Source organism: Adiantum capillus-veneris, chromosome 28 (genome assembly GCF_014529385.1).
Source record: "Adiantum capillus-veneris isolate H3 chromosome 28, ASM1452938v2, whole genome shotgun sequence".
Taxonomy (NCBI): domain Eukaryota; kingdom Viridiplantae; phylum Streptophyta; class Polypodiopsida; order Polypodiales; family Pteridaceae; genus Adiantum; species Adiantum capillus-veneris.
In genome coordinates this window covers 127816541-127832829 of record NC_140958.1, presented here as the reverse complement: position 1 = coordinate 127832829, position 16289 = coordinate 127816541, and the positions used below count along the sequence as shown (strand labels likewise).

Sequence of the window (16289 nt, the reverse complement as noted above, 5' to 3'; positions counted from 1 at the left end):
CATGCCAAGGAAGAGACATGGAATGTGAATTCCTTGGGTGCAAACATTTCATCTTTTCATGAATCATCCGCATACATCCGTGCTCATTCACGAGTGAATCGTGCTCATCGTACAATATGTCATGCCTGTAAAAAGGGATCACATAAGGACAGTGACTAAAATACAGGAAAGCATCACGAATGGAACACTCGAACAATGCGTGCTAACTAATCATTCGAACACATAATACTTCCTGTGAGGGTTCTTTGGACCTAGGCTCGAGAGCCAAGATCGGTTCTTCCTGAGGGGGTTCTGTGAACCTCGACTCGAGAGCCAAGATCGGTTCTTAGTGGTTGATCGAATTTGCAATGAGGTTAGCTTTGCTAGAAAAAGCATCAACTAAACCATCATCCTTGTGAACAATCACGTCTTGATCATACAAATCATCAGCTCATGAGAAATCACATCATGCACATCATCATGCTCATCATTATCAGGCAATTCATCATGCTTATCATCATGCAAATCCTGTGTGTCATGCTTGGGAGAAGAAGAGACTGAGAGAGTCTCCTTTTCCCGAATCTCTTGCATTTGTGCCTGCACTTGAGAAAAGAGTCGCAACATCTCTTTCATGTGTCGGTCGTTCATTGCTTGTCTTGCTTTGTTCTCGCGATCAGATTTTGCTTCTCTTTCTTACCGTTCACGTGCTATGGCTTCCATTCTTTCTTCGTACTTACGATCAATTTCTGCTTTTCTTGCTTCGCGTTCGAACTTGCCGTCCGTAAACATCTCCTCCAATTCCTCCATAGGAGGCGTAGATGGGGAAGGGGGAGAGTCGGAAAAACCTCCTAGAGGAGAAAATTCTTCTTCGCCACTCTCATGCTCATCACCTACAAGCGAAGTATCCATTCCGCTTCGAGTGATGACCATCCACTGAAGTCTTCGGTTTTGAAGTTCACGAGGAACTTGGGTTCTTGTGGGTCTTGGTTTCTTGGGTGTCTTGAGGTTCTTCGGGGTCTTGAGGTTCTTGAGTTCTTCTTTCGCTTGCAATCTGTGTTAGAGAAGGATCTTCTCTTCACCCGAGTTCTGCTCTTTTCCGCGGGCGCACCCCTTAGCGGCCTTGCGCTCACACTAAGGTTGCTTTTTCCCACCTCACGTCGATTGGCCGGCCGCTAAGTGCACGGTCCGCTCTCAATGAGTAAAAAGAGGTAGAAGGGGAGGCTGGACAAGCCCTTCTTTCTTGGGTTTCCTGTCACTCTTCAAAACAAGATTAGGAATCGACACGCCCAAGTGGACTTGGGTTACGTGCGATCGCAACAAGTACAAAACACTGCCAAAGCTCTGATACCAATGTAAGGTGCAGCGGAAGTGAATGTTGAACTTTGCTCAAGATGAGTGCTCCGAACTGTGCTCAAGGGTTCCTTTTACTTACGGAAGGGAGAGCCTTCCGTTCCTTTAGTGAGAGAGTGCAATGGACATAAACAAAGTGGTGAACACTGTGAATGAAGGTGCATGAGACTGAGAGATAGAGAGAGAAGAATACGACACCAGAATGTTGTCAAACCCTCCTCCGAAGGCCCCACTCTCTATGGCGAGAGTGGTCTACTATAGATTGCACAAATCTCTACAATGCTTGGGACTTGCCGACGATGAGGACGACGATGAGATGGGCTGAAATCTGAAAATGCTAAGGCTGAAATCTGCAAATCTTTATCTGCTGAATTCTGACTCTATGTCGATGAGGATGTCCATGAGGATGTCGATGACGACGATGCGACGACGACGCGCTGAATTCGCAGATGCTGAAATCTGCGTTTTCCGGGCTGATGTCGATGAGGATGTCCATGAGGATGTCGATGACGACGATGCGACGACGACGCGCTGAATTCGCAGATGCTGAAATCTGCGTTTTCCGGGCTGAATCTGCAAACTTCGCAGGATCTGACCGTGCGGCGAGGATCTGCTGCAAGAAGGTGAGATCTGCGAGGTTTGGGACTTGTTTTGCAGTGAGTCTATGCTGAAAACTGAAAACGCTGGTGTATGGGTTGGTTCTGTCGCGAAGATCTGCAAAAACGTTGAGGGTGCTAGGTTGATGCAAAAACGCTAGGGCTGAATGTCATCCTGCGGTAGGAATCTGCTAACACTGGGGCTGATCTGCTGTGTCTTGTGGTCGCCGAGGCTGATCTGCCATGCAAAAACGCCAAGGCTGGTCATGTGGATGAAAAATGCTAGGTCCTTGCTGTGATGCAAAAACGCTAGGCCTGCTGGGGGTCCTACCGAGAAGGTGCATGTTGAACCGAGTTCCTGCTGCCTCTTCTGCTAGAAAGTGCTAGCGCTAGGTTTCTATATATACAAACTTAGCAAACTTGCCCTACCTAGTTCCCAACAAAAGTCACTTAAAAATAATAAGTGAAAAATGACAAAAATAGGGAAAATAGGTCTATGCACTGTAAAAATGCTCTTGATGGGTTCTGATGGAAATCTGATGATCATGCTCTGTGCAACCAGAGGATATGCATCTAATCTAAGTGTCTGGACATGCACGGTCTACGAACAGACTCACAAAAGTGCCAGATCACTTCCTATTCTAGATTGACTTGACTGAACTGAACCCTGGTCATGTTGTAGCTTGTCCACAGACACATAGGGTTGGATGTGTCACGTGACACCTTTCCTCTTCTCAGAGGATCTTCACAGCGCAGACTTCTCAGTCTGGCTTCCCTATTTCTATAGGATGATTACGATGCAGACAGCTTGGTCTGACCACACCTCTTCTCAAAGGCCCTTCACAGCGCAGACTGTTGAGTCTAGCTTTCCCCTCATCTTGGATTACCCTACCTACTGACAGGACACCATCCGGTGGTGGTCCGTGCGGTTTATCAGTGACTGCTGCAGCTTACGGTAGCTTCTACAGTGCAGACTGTTTAGTCTGGCTTTCCTTGATTTGGAGTAGTTTACGGCACAGATTACTACATCTGGCCTTCATGGAGTTTCACACACCTTAGCCACCTAGCCACACTGGGTTACAAGTTCATGCATTGATAGGCTTCCGGTCATTCTCATGACGGTTCCTGGACTTCCACCATTTTTCTCCAGACGGTTTGACTACAGACACCACAGATCCTATTAGGCAGGACACTTGCAAGTCTATTGGCACTTCTCTCACGACAAGGAGTTGTTTTCACACTCACTTCGGGACCTTCACGCAGTACCTTCACACTGTATAGGCGGAGTACAGCAGTTTGCTATACTGCTTGTGACGGCACTTTACCACAGAGATTTCTTGGCGATCAGGACACCCTAGACTGCTGCTACGTGGACATTGCAGCAGACATCTTCATCATTTGCCTCACATCTTTGGCTTCATGCGGTTTGTTCAGCATCCGGTGCTAAGAGGGGGTGTTAGATTTATAAACCTAGATGAATCCAAGATAAGCCCAGATTCACCCTTGAAGGAAAGTGCATGGTATAGACCCATGGTAGTCACCCACAAGACAATATAACCATCAGCTCCATCATGCATAGTATTGACTAAATACCACGATATCCCCACTAACGTCGTCAGTGCCCAATAGTGATGTAGAGCCCAATAGTCGTGTAGAACTAGGTACTAATATATGCTCCCCAACACAACACACACCACACGCACACACACATGAGCATACATCAACACAAAGTTCAGCATACTGAGTTTCTGTCATGACTCCGGAGATCAAGGGCAGACTCAACCATAATGAAGCCTAGCACTAAAAGAAGCATTAAATCAGAAAAATTAGCACAAAAATGAGGTAGTTGATAGGGCATACGCACCACAAAAGATAGAAAGAATTAGCACAATATCAACTGGTCGTAACTCGGACGAAAACTTCACAATGTGAAGTCTGCATGTCCGCTATACGACTAAAAAATATACCTAGATGAATCCAGGATAAGCCCAGATTCACCCTTGAAGGAAAGTGCAAGGTATAGACCCATGGTAGTCACCCACAAGACAATATAACCATCAGCTCCATCATCCATAGTATTGACTAAATACCACGACATCCCCACTAACGTCGTCAGTGCCCAATAGTGGGTGTAGAACTAGGTACTAACATATGCTCCCCAACACAACACACACCACACGCACACACACATGCGCATACATCAACACAAAGTTCAGCATACTGAGTTTCTGTCATGACTCCGGAGATCAAGGGCAGACTCGGCCATAATGAAGCCTAGCACTAAAAGAAGCATTAAATCAGAAAAATTAGCACAAAAATGAGGTAGTTGATAGGGCATACACACCACAAAAGATAGAAAGAATTAACACAATATCAACTGGTTGTAACTCGGACGAAAACTTCACAATGTGAAGTCTGCATGTCCGCCGTACGACTAAAAAATTTACCTAGATGAATCCACCACTCGGCATACTTGTACGGCTAGTATGTCTCCCGGCTGGCCACCCATAGTCTAGGTTGTACCTAATCTGGCCACCCCACTTTTGTCCGGGCGCCCACATATATTTCCATATATCATTTTTCTGTTGGGTCCAAGGTGGTACCAAACGTACTGTACGTGGCGTATATGTACATATGTCGTATTGTACGTTGTTCCGTACAGGAAAAAATTTTACATACGTAAAAATACGTACTCTTGTAAAAAAACCGCAAAGTACTAAATTTTCTAGGACATTTCCAATAAAAAACAAGAGAGAAGCTAACAACTTATAGAGACATTCAAAGACACATTTTACAAGACAACCATTTACTATGTAACTATTGCAAGAGATTTGGATTTTTATTTTAAATCAGCACTGTACAGGCTTCCCAAATTATTTATTATTTTTTTTATTTTTTTTAAAACGGCGTACGGATCGTTCTGTACGGTACGGATCTGTACATAACGTTCGTACGGTACGGAACGGATCAGTACGTACGTTTTGATCCAACCTTGGTTGGGTCGTGGGGATTTTTATCAGGCCTTTCCCCACTCCCCTTGGGCACACCTATTTATGGGGCCAGGGGTGTACCCACTTCCACATTTCACATCTCACAGAGATCACACATCTGATTGTATTGGGTCTTTTGCTCATGGTAGTCATGGGGGGCTGATCGCCCCCTCTTCACCATACCTTGTGTTTGTGTCTACTGTCTCTCTCTCTCTCTCCTCTCACGCTTCCGCACACGCGCACTCACATGCCTACCCAATGAAGTTCTAAACCGAGGGTAACTGCAAGCCATGAAGACAAGCATTGGAAGTCAAGTGATCGAGATGCATCAACAAGGGGTGAGTTGCAATCGCATGCAACAATGCACTAAGGGGGCAGCCTTGCCTAACTCAACAACCAAGAGGCCAAGGTTCCGACAGTTCACCTTCAAGAATCCCGCACGACGTACTGCGTGCATATAAGAAATAAACGATATTGGCTTACAGTACCCCGGCCGATGGGGCCTAAAGAGTAAAATAAAGCACACACACACTGGAAATTGTGTAGGGAGAAGATGGCATGTGTCACGTGCACATCTAACCCTATGTGCATATGGACAAGCTATCTCAAGTCTAGGGTTCAGGTCAGCTTGGGAAGTGTTCTAAACCGTTCAGGTACCTTTGTGAGCCTGTGCACAGCAAGGTTGACTGTACGGACGTTATGTACAGATCCATACCGTACGGAACAATCCGTACGTCGTTTTTTTTTTTTTTTTTTTTTTTTTTTTTGTGGAGGGGGTGTGGGAAGCCCGTACAGTGTTGATTTAAAATAAAAATCCAAATCTCTTGCAATAGTTACACAGTATACGGTTGTCTTGTAAAATGTGTCTTTGAATGTCTCTATAAGTTGTTAGCTTCCCCCTTGTTTTTTATTGGAAATGTCCTAGAAAATTTAGTACTTTGCGGTTTTTTTACAAGAGTACGTATTTTTACGTACGTAAAAATTTTTCCTGTACGGAACAACGTACAGTACGTACATATACGCCACGTACAGTACGTTTGGTACCACCTTGGTGCACAGGCCGTGCATGTCCAGGCACTTAGAGTAGTTGCATATCCTCCGGTTGCACACAGCATGATCATCAGCATGACAGTCAATACCCATCATGAGCATTTTACAGTGCACAAGACCCATTTTCCCTATTTATCCATTTTTCACTTATTATTTGATAAGTGACTTTGTTGGGAAACTGAGTAGGGCAAATTTGCTAAGTGTCTATAAATAAAACCTAGCGCTAGCACTTTCTAGCAGAAGAGGCAGCAGAAGTTCCAGCGACTTGCAGTGCACCTTCTCAGCAAGGCGGCGGAAGACTTTGCGTTTTCAGCCACAAGACAAGCCTAGCGTTTTTGGACTTCCCAGATCAGCCAGTGTTTCCAAATCCTAGGACTTGAAGCCAGCACATTGCAAATTGCCTAGCGTTTTTGAAGATTGCAGACTGCCTAGCGTTTTGCAGTTTCTGGCGACAGATTAGCCCCTAGAATCAGCTTTTCAGTTTTCAGCACTTAGCCTCACAGAATCAGTCCTTAGCCTCGCAGATCTCACCTACCCGCAGCAGATCCTCGCCGTACCGTTAGATCAGCCAACGTTTTCAGTTTCAGCCCGCTGTCCACAGATTTCAGCATCTGCGTTTTCAGCGACATCGTCGTCGCGTCGTCGCCATCGCCGTCCTCGCCGACACAATGTCAGTATACAGCAGAAAGTCAGCATTTGCAGATTTCAGTCCTAGCGTTTTCAGATTTCAGCCCGTCCTCGTCCTCGTCATCATTGCCGTTGACATCGTCGCCAAGTCCATTGCATCTAGACCATTGTACCAGATTTGTGCAATCAATAACATAGACCTCTCTCGCCATAGGAGGGGGGGGGGGGGGGGGGGGGGGGGGGGGGCCTTTGAGGAGGGTTTGAAAACCGTCTGGTGTCGTATTCTTCTCTCTCTCTCTCTCTCTCTCTCTCTCTCTCTCTCTCTCTCTCTCTCTCTCTCTCTCTCAGTCTCAGCACCTTCATTCATAGTGTCATTCACTTTGTTTGTGATAATTGCACTCTCTCACTAAAGAAACGGAAGGCTCTCCCTTTCGTAAGTAAAAGGAACCCTTGAGCACAGTTCGGAGCACTCATCTTGAGTAAAGTTCAACATTCACTTCGGCTGCACCTTACAACATGGCAGTTGTATGGATGGCCTTTGTTCTTCGGAGGTTGTGCCACGTAGCAGCAGCGTACAAACCAACCCCTTGGATGCTAAATTTTGGCTCCACAGCTTTTAGACTTGCTACTTTTCATATGCTGCTTTTGATTTCGGCCAAGGCCTTTAAATATGAGGACAAGGCTCTCACTCTGGCATTTTGCCACGTGGAGAAGCAAAGCAAAGTCTGAAAGGGGCGCCAGTCTTTGAGGGTAATGTTGTATAGGGGTGGAACTCCGCCACTCTGCGTCTCTCTCTCTCTCTCTCTCTCTCTCTCTCTCTCTCTCTCTCTCTCTCTCTCTCTCTCTCTCTCTCTCTCTCTCTCTCTCTCTCTCTCTCTCTGTGTGTGTGTGTGTGTGTGTGTGTGTGTGTTATTCAAGTTGTTTTGAAGTGCTTAAGTGTTGCCAACTTCCAAGTGTGTAAATTGCAATTATCCCTCTGTTTTCGTCGCATCCCTCGTTGTAAGTGATTACAAATGACATGGTGAGCAACTGGTGAACCTAAAAGGCCACTAAGTAAAGAAGTCGGCCCAAAAATTGAGGACATGTTGACGTGGGAACTCTAGCCGTAAAACACGCTAATGTTGCAGCTTCAAAAAGCGTGCCGCAAAATGCGGAGACCCGTACAGCCAACTCGAACTTTTTGCGCATAAGTTTTCCGAAGACATGCTTTTAGCAAATGAAAAGCAATTTTGGGGGTGCCTAAATTTAGGGGCCCTTGTATCTTTAAATATGTGCCTTGGGTGAACACTCTGGCTTCAGTAGCAGATTGCAAAGCAACTCTTCCCAGCCGTCAAACTTTCATAATCATCAATCAAGAAAGAAATACTGAAAGGGGTGCCAGACTTTGGGACTGGTGCATCTAGAAGTGGAACTCCACTGCTTTGTGTCAACTCTCTCTCTCTCTGAGGGCCTACCTGATACTTGGAGTTTGTCCACGATTGACCTATCTTCAAGTCAGGGGACCTTATGGAGCCTGGGAACTACCGCACTATCATGATTGGACACACATTGGCACGGTTGTACGCATCCATCCTTGAGCAACAGTTGAGTAGATGGGCAGAGAGAGAGGGTGTACGGGCAACATGATAGGTGGGTTTCAAGAGAGGTCTCTCTACTCTTGATCATATCCTGACACTCAGAGCCATTATTGAGGAGGGGAGATCACGTGGGAGACAGCTCTATTGTTGCTTTGTGGACTTCCGCAAAGCCTTAGATACAGTGCCCAGAGCTAGATTAACGCGCAGACTGCAAGAGATGGGGGTTCCAAGAGAGTTAACTTGGGGGATCATGGCTCTATACACGTCAGTAGTGGGGCATGTACACTCCAGAGGGAATTTCTTATTTGGTTCACTCCACTATTGGGGTGAAACAGGGCTGCCCGCTATCTCCTACACTGTTTGGCATGTATGTGGATGAGGTTGCTGACTACATTGAGAGGGATGGTGATAGAGGAGCACAATTGGCAGGGACATGGATCCCACTACTGTTATATGCTGATGATATTGTGATGATTTCCGACTCCCCGGAGGAGATGCAGCGTCATTTAGATGCTTGGAGGGGATGCAGCGTCATTTAGATGCTTTGTACACATTTGCCCACGATAGTGGATCGTCTCTTAACCTGGGGAAAACCAAGGTTATGGTGTTTGTCACCACACCACACTCGAGTGGGTCAGGATGTCAGCACCAACTTTTAAATATGGCCAGGAGACGGTGGCGTATACACATGCATACACCTATCTTGGGGTAGTCTTCAGTGGACTGGCATTTTCATTGAAGAGAGCGGCACAGACTAGCTTGACGAGAGCTTATGCAGCCTTGGGAGGTTTGGAGAAGATGTGTTCGCAGGTTCAGTTTCAAGAACCTTGAACAAAGTTGTGGCTTTTTGACACTCTAGCGGCTTCAGCTAAGCTTTATGGGAAAACCAAGGTTATGGTGTTTGTCACCACACCACACTAGAGTGGGTCAGGATGTCAGCACCAACTTTTAAATATGGCCAGGAGACGGTGGCGTATACACATGCATACACCTATCTTGGGGTAGTCTTCAGTGGACTGGCATTTTCATTGAAGAGAGCGGCACAGACTAGCTTGACGAGAGCTTATGCAGCCTTGGGAGGTTTGGAGAAGATGTGTTCGCAGGTTCAGTTTCAAGAACCTTGAACAAAGCTGTGAAATTTTGACACTCTAGTGGCTTCAGCTAAGCTTTATGGGGTTCAGATTTGGGGGCCCTCAATGGACCACCAGGACAGATCTGGTAGCACTGATGGATGGAGATATATAGAGAGGCCTCTAGTCTCTATGATTTCTCAGATGATTAGGGCTAAGGCCTCAGTGCAGCATGAGATTATTCGGGCTCAGCTAGCTGCCCCTCCTCTCGTAGTTGAGGCCCTTACAAAATCAATCTCCTTCATGCATAATTTATGGGACCTTCCCAGAGACAGATATGCTCGGCTAGCACTTGAGTCATCCCGACAGCTAGCGCTACAAGGGGACACAGCATGTTGGTATGGGCAGATGACATCATGGTTTCAGTCAGACGGATTCAGCATGGATAGATTGCCTCCATTCCATTACTCCTTGGATGCACCCTCCCTTTCTCTCACATGGATGGAGACCACTAGACTTAAATGTCAGAATTTGATTCAACTAGATACCAAAAGCACATGGATACAGCCGGTACAAGAGTTGGGCACAAAGATGGCTTTCTATGCCTGGACACTCATTTATCCTATGGGATACGATGTGCTCTTGGTCAGATGCACACATCATTGCATCAACTAGAGCTAGAGATTGAGACTGGCAAGGAGTGTACCAGCAAAGCCAGGATATGCCAATTATGTCATATAGAGCCAGAGCCAGAGTTACATCACATTTGTCATTGTCCGGTATACTACGAGATACGAGGCCACTTTCATTGTCTATTCAAAGAGGGCTTTGGCTCGTTGGCTAGAGTCATGAGATATCAGGATCAGAGATGCGTCGGGTTGTTTTCGCTAGAGCTCCGCAGACACAGGGAGAGTCGCTTGAGGAGATCAGGCAATGGAAGACATTCACAGAGGGAGATTACTCACTTCTTTAGAGCAAGGACTCAACAGCCAGAAGAGCATGCTCCATAACAAACTTTAGAGCCTACTTATACCAGAGGTATATTAGTGGACAGAGCCACTGAGCTCACGAGAGCTAGACGCCCACGTCTACGGGGGCGACCACGACATCGACGGAGGCTCCACCAGAGAATCAGAACTATTCCAGCACGACATGGGAGACGCCCAGTATGATTATTTAAAAAGGCGGACATTGACGAAGCTCTTCAGTGACGGATGCAATACTTTCTCGGACAACACTCGATGCCGAGCATCGTGGGGCATGGATGTTGATGATAATGATGATGATGATGATTTTCAGGCTGACGATTTAAGTCTTTTAGTTTTAGTCTTTCACTTTATTTCATTTTATTTTTGTACCCAGACATTGGATTAGATTTGTAAGGTGCAACGGATGTGAATGTTGAACTTTGCTCAGAATGAGTGCTCCGAACTATGCTCAAGGGTTCCTTTTACTTACAGAAGGGAGAGCCTTCCGTTCCTTTAGTGAGAGAGTGCAAGTGATCACAAACAAAGTGGATAAACACTGTGCATGAAGGTGCTGAAACTGAGAGATAGAGAGAGAAGAATACGACAACAGAATGTTGTCAAACCCTCCTCCAAGGGCCCCACTCTCTATGGCGAGAACGGTCTACTATTGATTGCACAAATCTCTACAATGCTATGGACTTGCCGATGATGTCGACGACGATGAGGACGACAACGAGACGGGCTGAAATCTGAAAACGTTAAGGGCTGAAATCTGCAAATCTTATATTTGCTGAATTCTGACTCTATGTCGGTAACGACGACGACGATGCGACGACGACGCGGCAAAAACGCAGATGCTGAAATCTACGAATAGCAATCTGCGAACGCTAGCTGATCTGACCGTGCGGCGAGGATCTGCTGCGGGAAGGTGAGATCTGCGAAGTTTGGGGGCTGCGATGCGAAGTCCACGCTGAAAACTGAAAACGCTGATGCAGAGAAGGTCATGATGTCGGAAACTGCAAAAATGCTAGGCTGAAAATCTGGTGCAAAAACGCTGAGCTGATTTGAGGCCTAATGCAAAAACGATATGGTCCTGTCGTGTCCTGTTGTCGCTAGGTTGATCTACAAATGCAAAATGCTGGGCTGATCTACAATGCTGAGAAAACGCTGGCTGGTCTTGGTAGCTTGAAAACGCTAGGTCTTCTTGTTGGTCTTGCTGAGAAGGTGCACTTGGTATGTTGCCTCTTCTGCCAGAAAATGCTAGCGCTAGGTTTCTTATATATTAGCTTGGCCAATTTGCCTTACCCAGTTTCTCAACAAAGTCACTTATTAATAATAAGTAAAAAATGGCTAAAATAGGGAAAATAGGTCTATGCACTGTAAAAATGCTCCTGATGGGTTCTGATGGTAATATGATGATCATGTTGTGTGCAACCAGAGGATATGCATCTACTCTAAGAGCCTGGACATGCACGGTCTGCGAACAGACTCACAAAAGTGCCAGATCACTTTCTAAGCTGACTGAACTGAACTGAACCCTAGTCATGAAGTAGCTTGTCCACGTACACATAGGGTTAGATGTGCTCGTGACAAGATCCACAAGGATTGTATCAGTTTGGTCTCATACGTCATTTAGGCCTTTTGAAGACGATAACATCTCTCTCTCTCTCTCTCTCTCTCTCTCTCTCTCTCTCTCTCTCTCTCTCTCTCTCTCTCTCAAGTGTGGTAGATTGGTTATGCCGTTTCCCTCTTGAATAACAGGTCTTGAGTTCAACTCTCCTCGTCAGATAGATCTTTAAGGTCTCTTGGGATAGTTTCCTCAACGTTAAAATACTCTTCTTCTCGGGGATGTGCGTATGTGCGCGCTAATAAAAGAGGAAAATGGTATAACCTTTCTATCACCCAAGTGTGGTAGATTGGTTATGCCATTTCCCTCTTGAATAATAGGTCTTGAGTTCAACTCTCCTTATCGGACAGATCTTTAAGGTCTCTTGGGATAGTTTCCTACGACGTTAAATACTCTTCTTCTTCTTCTTCTTCTTCTTCTCTCTCTCTCTCTCTCTCTCTCTCTCTCTCTCTCTCTCTCTCTCTCTCTCTCTCTCTCTCTCTCTCTCTAATAAAAGAGGAAAATGGTATAACCTTTCTATCACCCAAGTGTGGTAGATTGGTTATGCCATTTCCCTCTTGAATAATAGGTCTTGAGTTCAACTCTCCTTAGCGGATAGATCTTTAAGGTCTCTTGGGATAGTTTCCTACGACGTTAAATACTCTTCTTCTTCTTCTTCTTCTTCTTCTTCTTCTTCTCTCTCTCTCTCTCTCTCTCTCTCTCTCTCTCTCTCTCTCTCTCTCTCTCTCTCTCTCTCTCTCTATATATATATATATATATATATATATATATATATATATATATTGAAGTTCAGTTGTTGCATTTCTATTCGTGTGTTGTTATTGATTTCTCACTTGGGCATTCAAGCTTCTTGCAGTTTATTCTAAGACGTGCTGTTCCAGGAAGAAGGAAGAGGAACAACTCGATACTTTTTGCTTTTGTTTAGATCTTTCAATCAAATTTGATGTGAAGGCAAGTTACCCATTCTAAAGGGAACTCCTCCAGCTATGTGATTGGCTCTCCAGAATGCTCAAGACAGCCACGGCCAATCTGTTGATTTCCTCCCTCTCTCTCTCTCTCTCTCTCTCTCTCTCTCTCTCTCTCTCTCTCTCTCTCTCTCTCTCTCTCAAAATTCAGTAACTTTTCTCTAAAACAAAGTTCTTTTTCTCAACAAGAATCTTATTTTCATGTGGGGCTGTAGCAAACACCTTCATGACTGCAAACACGACCGCAACAAAGGACAAGAAGGAGAGAGAGAGAGAGAGAGAGAGAGCCCACACCAACCTACACCCAACCAAGATGAAATATAAACCCGATTTAAAAAATCCAAGGCCCTATGCATTCTTTGTGTGCTGCACGTGGTTTAGTACCTGTGCTGTCTGCATTCTACGTGCAAACATCTCTCTCTCTCTCTCTCTCTCTCTCTCTCTCTCTCTCTCTCTCTCTCTCTCATATACACACCTGAGTGGGCTTTTGCTCGACGAGCTAGGGAGTTGCGGCTTCTCAACCAAGAGAAAGCTGCGCAGCGCGAGAGAGCGCAGCATATGCTTTCGCCGCGTACAACTTTATCCCGGCATATGCTCCAAAGATGTCGACGCTCCAGTGCTCACTATTAAAAACATGGGAAATTTACCAAAATATCCCTCTAATTTGTGGAAATTCCCAAAATACCCCTCAAATTTAACTAGTCTTGCTTGGTGGGCCTTTGCCACTTATAATCTGATAGATTTTGGAGCGTAGCTGGTTAGTTGGTTAGCTGGTTGTGATTGCTGCCGCATTGGGTTTTGTTGTGGTGACTCGAGAAAATGAATAGAACCAATTGACAGGCTCCAATAATAGCTCATTTTGGGACTTGATGAACATTGGAAAGAAGCAAGTTGTCATGCCCCATAGTGCTCCATATAGGAAATTGAGCTACTAAAGAGGGTGATTGAATAGAGCAAAAGGGTTGCAAGTTAACCTAGTTTGGTAGTTGTTTGCAAATGGCACCATTCAATCTAGTAATATCGACCATTTAGTCTCTAAATTGTGGAACGATCTTTGAGACACCCATCTTATCTCAATCAACCGTAGTCAATTTTCCTTTATTTTCAATATATAGGTTGAATTTTCAGATTTTGCGAAAAGAAACGTATGTCTATTTGGTATATAGATACGATGAACGAAATTGAGCATGCACTCGTGAGGAAAACATATGGCTAAACTGAAGCTTTGACAAACTCAAAAAATGCGAAAACCATATATAGAGTATAAAAATCGAACTATACTACCGACCTGATAATCTTGTACGAATGTCATCCAATTATGCAAGCCGGAGGACAATGTTTGATTCAAGCTACAAAAAAGCAATGTGAATAGTTAAACATATCCTCTTGCGATGAAATGTCACAAACTGAAACTGCAAAGTAGTGTACGTCATGCAGAGGTGCCATACAAAAGTATGGTGGAGAGTTGGCACTGTGGTCTCTCCAAAAATTATAAGAAACGGAAGTCGTGCCTTGCCCCGTAGCGTTTATGTGTTGCGCCAAGCAAACGTATAGTCATGGGGTGCTAGATGCAGATAACGAACCTTGTAGTGTTGTTGAGATAGAGTCGCATTTGTGCAATTAAAACGTCCAGTGTTGTGAATATATGTCCTCCCTACCATACCCAAAACACGCATTAAGAGATAAATACACACCCTCTTTTTTACACTAAAAATCCATTTGAGTCCATGACCAAAGCACCACCAAGCATGACATCTATCTGCAACAGACCGGCTACCAATCTCACTATGAATTCTCTTACCCATGTCAATGCCTTGTGCAAGGCCGAGAATCCTTTCCTTTGCATCCAGTGTGCTTCCTCCAGCCTCCCATATATTGTTTTGCAATTACCTAAGGATACATCTCTTTTATCTCTACGAAATGGTGCTCAATCTTGTGGGCAAGCACTGAAAGTTTGCCTTCTTCCCGCACAAAACCTGCTATGGGTTGTTTTTATCAGATGCAAAGCAAGGGCATTTCTCCATATGTAATCACCTATGCTTGCATCTTGGTGTGCATGGAACAACGGTAAATCCATTGTCGAATCCAGGAAAGAAGCAACATGTGCTCCACAACACAAGCATATTGATTGGACTAAACGCCCATGCTAAAAGGAAGGATCCCTACAAAATCAGCAAGATACACATTGAGCCCAGTATTCACATATTTAAGGATTACAGTGGTGAGTGTGTATGTCAAATGTGGCACCCTCACGAAAGTACATCATATGGACCTGCCACTTCTTGAAAATCCAAATTTCCCTTTAATCCGCTCAGGTATGCCTTTAAGAGATTAAAAATAAAAATCTATTTGCCTTTTCCTAGTTTTGAGGAGAAGGTTGTGCGCTACTCCCAGACTATGATCGGCCAGTTCTCAAGCCAAGCCGCAGGTAAAGGAGTAATTTCTTGCTTGGAGTTCCGTATGATCCTCTCACTCCTCCTGATGAAGATGATGGAGATCCAAAGGGGCAACTAGATCTGTTGCCAGCGATTCAATTGGAGCTTCGACCCTTTCCAACGACAGCCACCTCTCTGCACGATGTCCTTGTCACCACTCATCAACATACTCGAGTTCCACCCACTCTAGTCAAACTCATAGCATTTGGCTCTGTCTATAACTTTCCTGTGATGCAAAGGGGCATGCAGTTCTCTCCTCTTAGCTACTGCACATCGGTTTTTCTCTCTGTGCTTGTCAATCTCCTCTTCTCTGCATATGGCCTTGACAACGCCCTTTGGTCGCCCTCACTTCTGCTATGTTCGTTAGAGGCTCTCCTCTTATTTGGCTTATCGGCTCCTACTGGCCCGTCTCCTCCACTTTTACGCTTTGCCATCGGTGCTTTAAGCTTCTCAGCCAAAATCGCCAGCACCCTCTTCTCTTTGTTTTATAGCTCCTTGCTTTATGTAACTCGTCTCTCCTCGGACTTTATCTCTGTTGTTGTCCTCGATGGTCTGTTATTGCCAGATTTGCTAGAACTCTGCTCGGTGACTTTGTTGCACGACGCTTTTATTGTTGCACCCAGCTCTATTTTTTAATGTTTATTGTTTGTTGTGTGCTGTGCCGCTTTTCGTTTGCTGCTTGCCGTCAGATTCAAGTGAAAGGCAACAGAATTTAATTGATGATGAATTGTGAACCTGCTGGGAGTTTTTGAATTGCTGTGAACTTACGAAACTGCTGCACAGCTGGTACATACCTGGTTGGTGACGACGTGGCTGCTGCGGACTTGCGAACCTACCTAGTGCGAATCTGCTGCGTTGATTCTGCGGACGTGCCTACTGCGCTGATGCTGCTGCGAACGTGGCTGTGAAGTGCAGCGGCTTTATTACTTGGTTTACGTGAAGCTTTTTACTTGAAGCTTTTTACTCCAAGCAGCGCGTGGCCATAAAATTTGATCATGTGGGCAAAGGCTTTGATCATGCCACATGGCTACTTGTGCGCTCAAAGATCCAGAAAA

General features: G+C 45.2%; 1 protein-coding gene across 2 annotated transcripts in view; it reads right to left on the bottom strand.

Moving 5' to 3' along the window:
- Positions 1 to 13428, bottom strand: part of VTC4 (Inositol monophosphatase family protein) — a 91050-nt gene extending 77622 nt beyond the window's left edge. The window contains exon 1 of one of the 2 annotated variants that reach the window (XM_086503901.1): positions 13275 to 13428. Coding sequence is in view for 1 of the 2 variants with exons in the window: in XM_086503902.1 (XP_086360028.1) it covers positions 12795 to 12798 (4 nt within the window). In the remaining variant the exon portion in view is untranslated. Of the gene's footprint in view, positions 1 to 12794; positions 12855 to 13274 lie in introns of those variants that run through there. The other variant, XM_086503902.1, reaches the window with a different exon arrangement.
- Positions 13429 to 16289: the final 2861 nt, after the last annotated feature.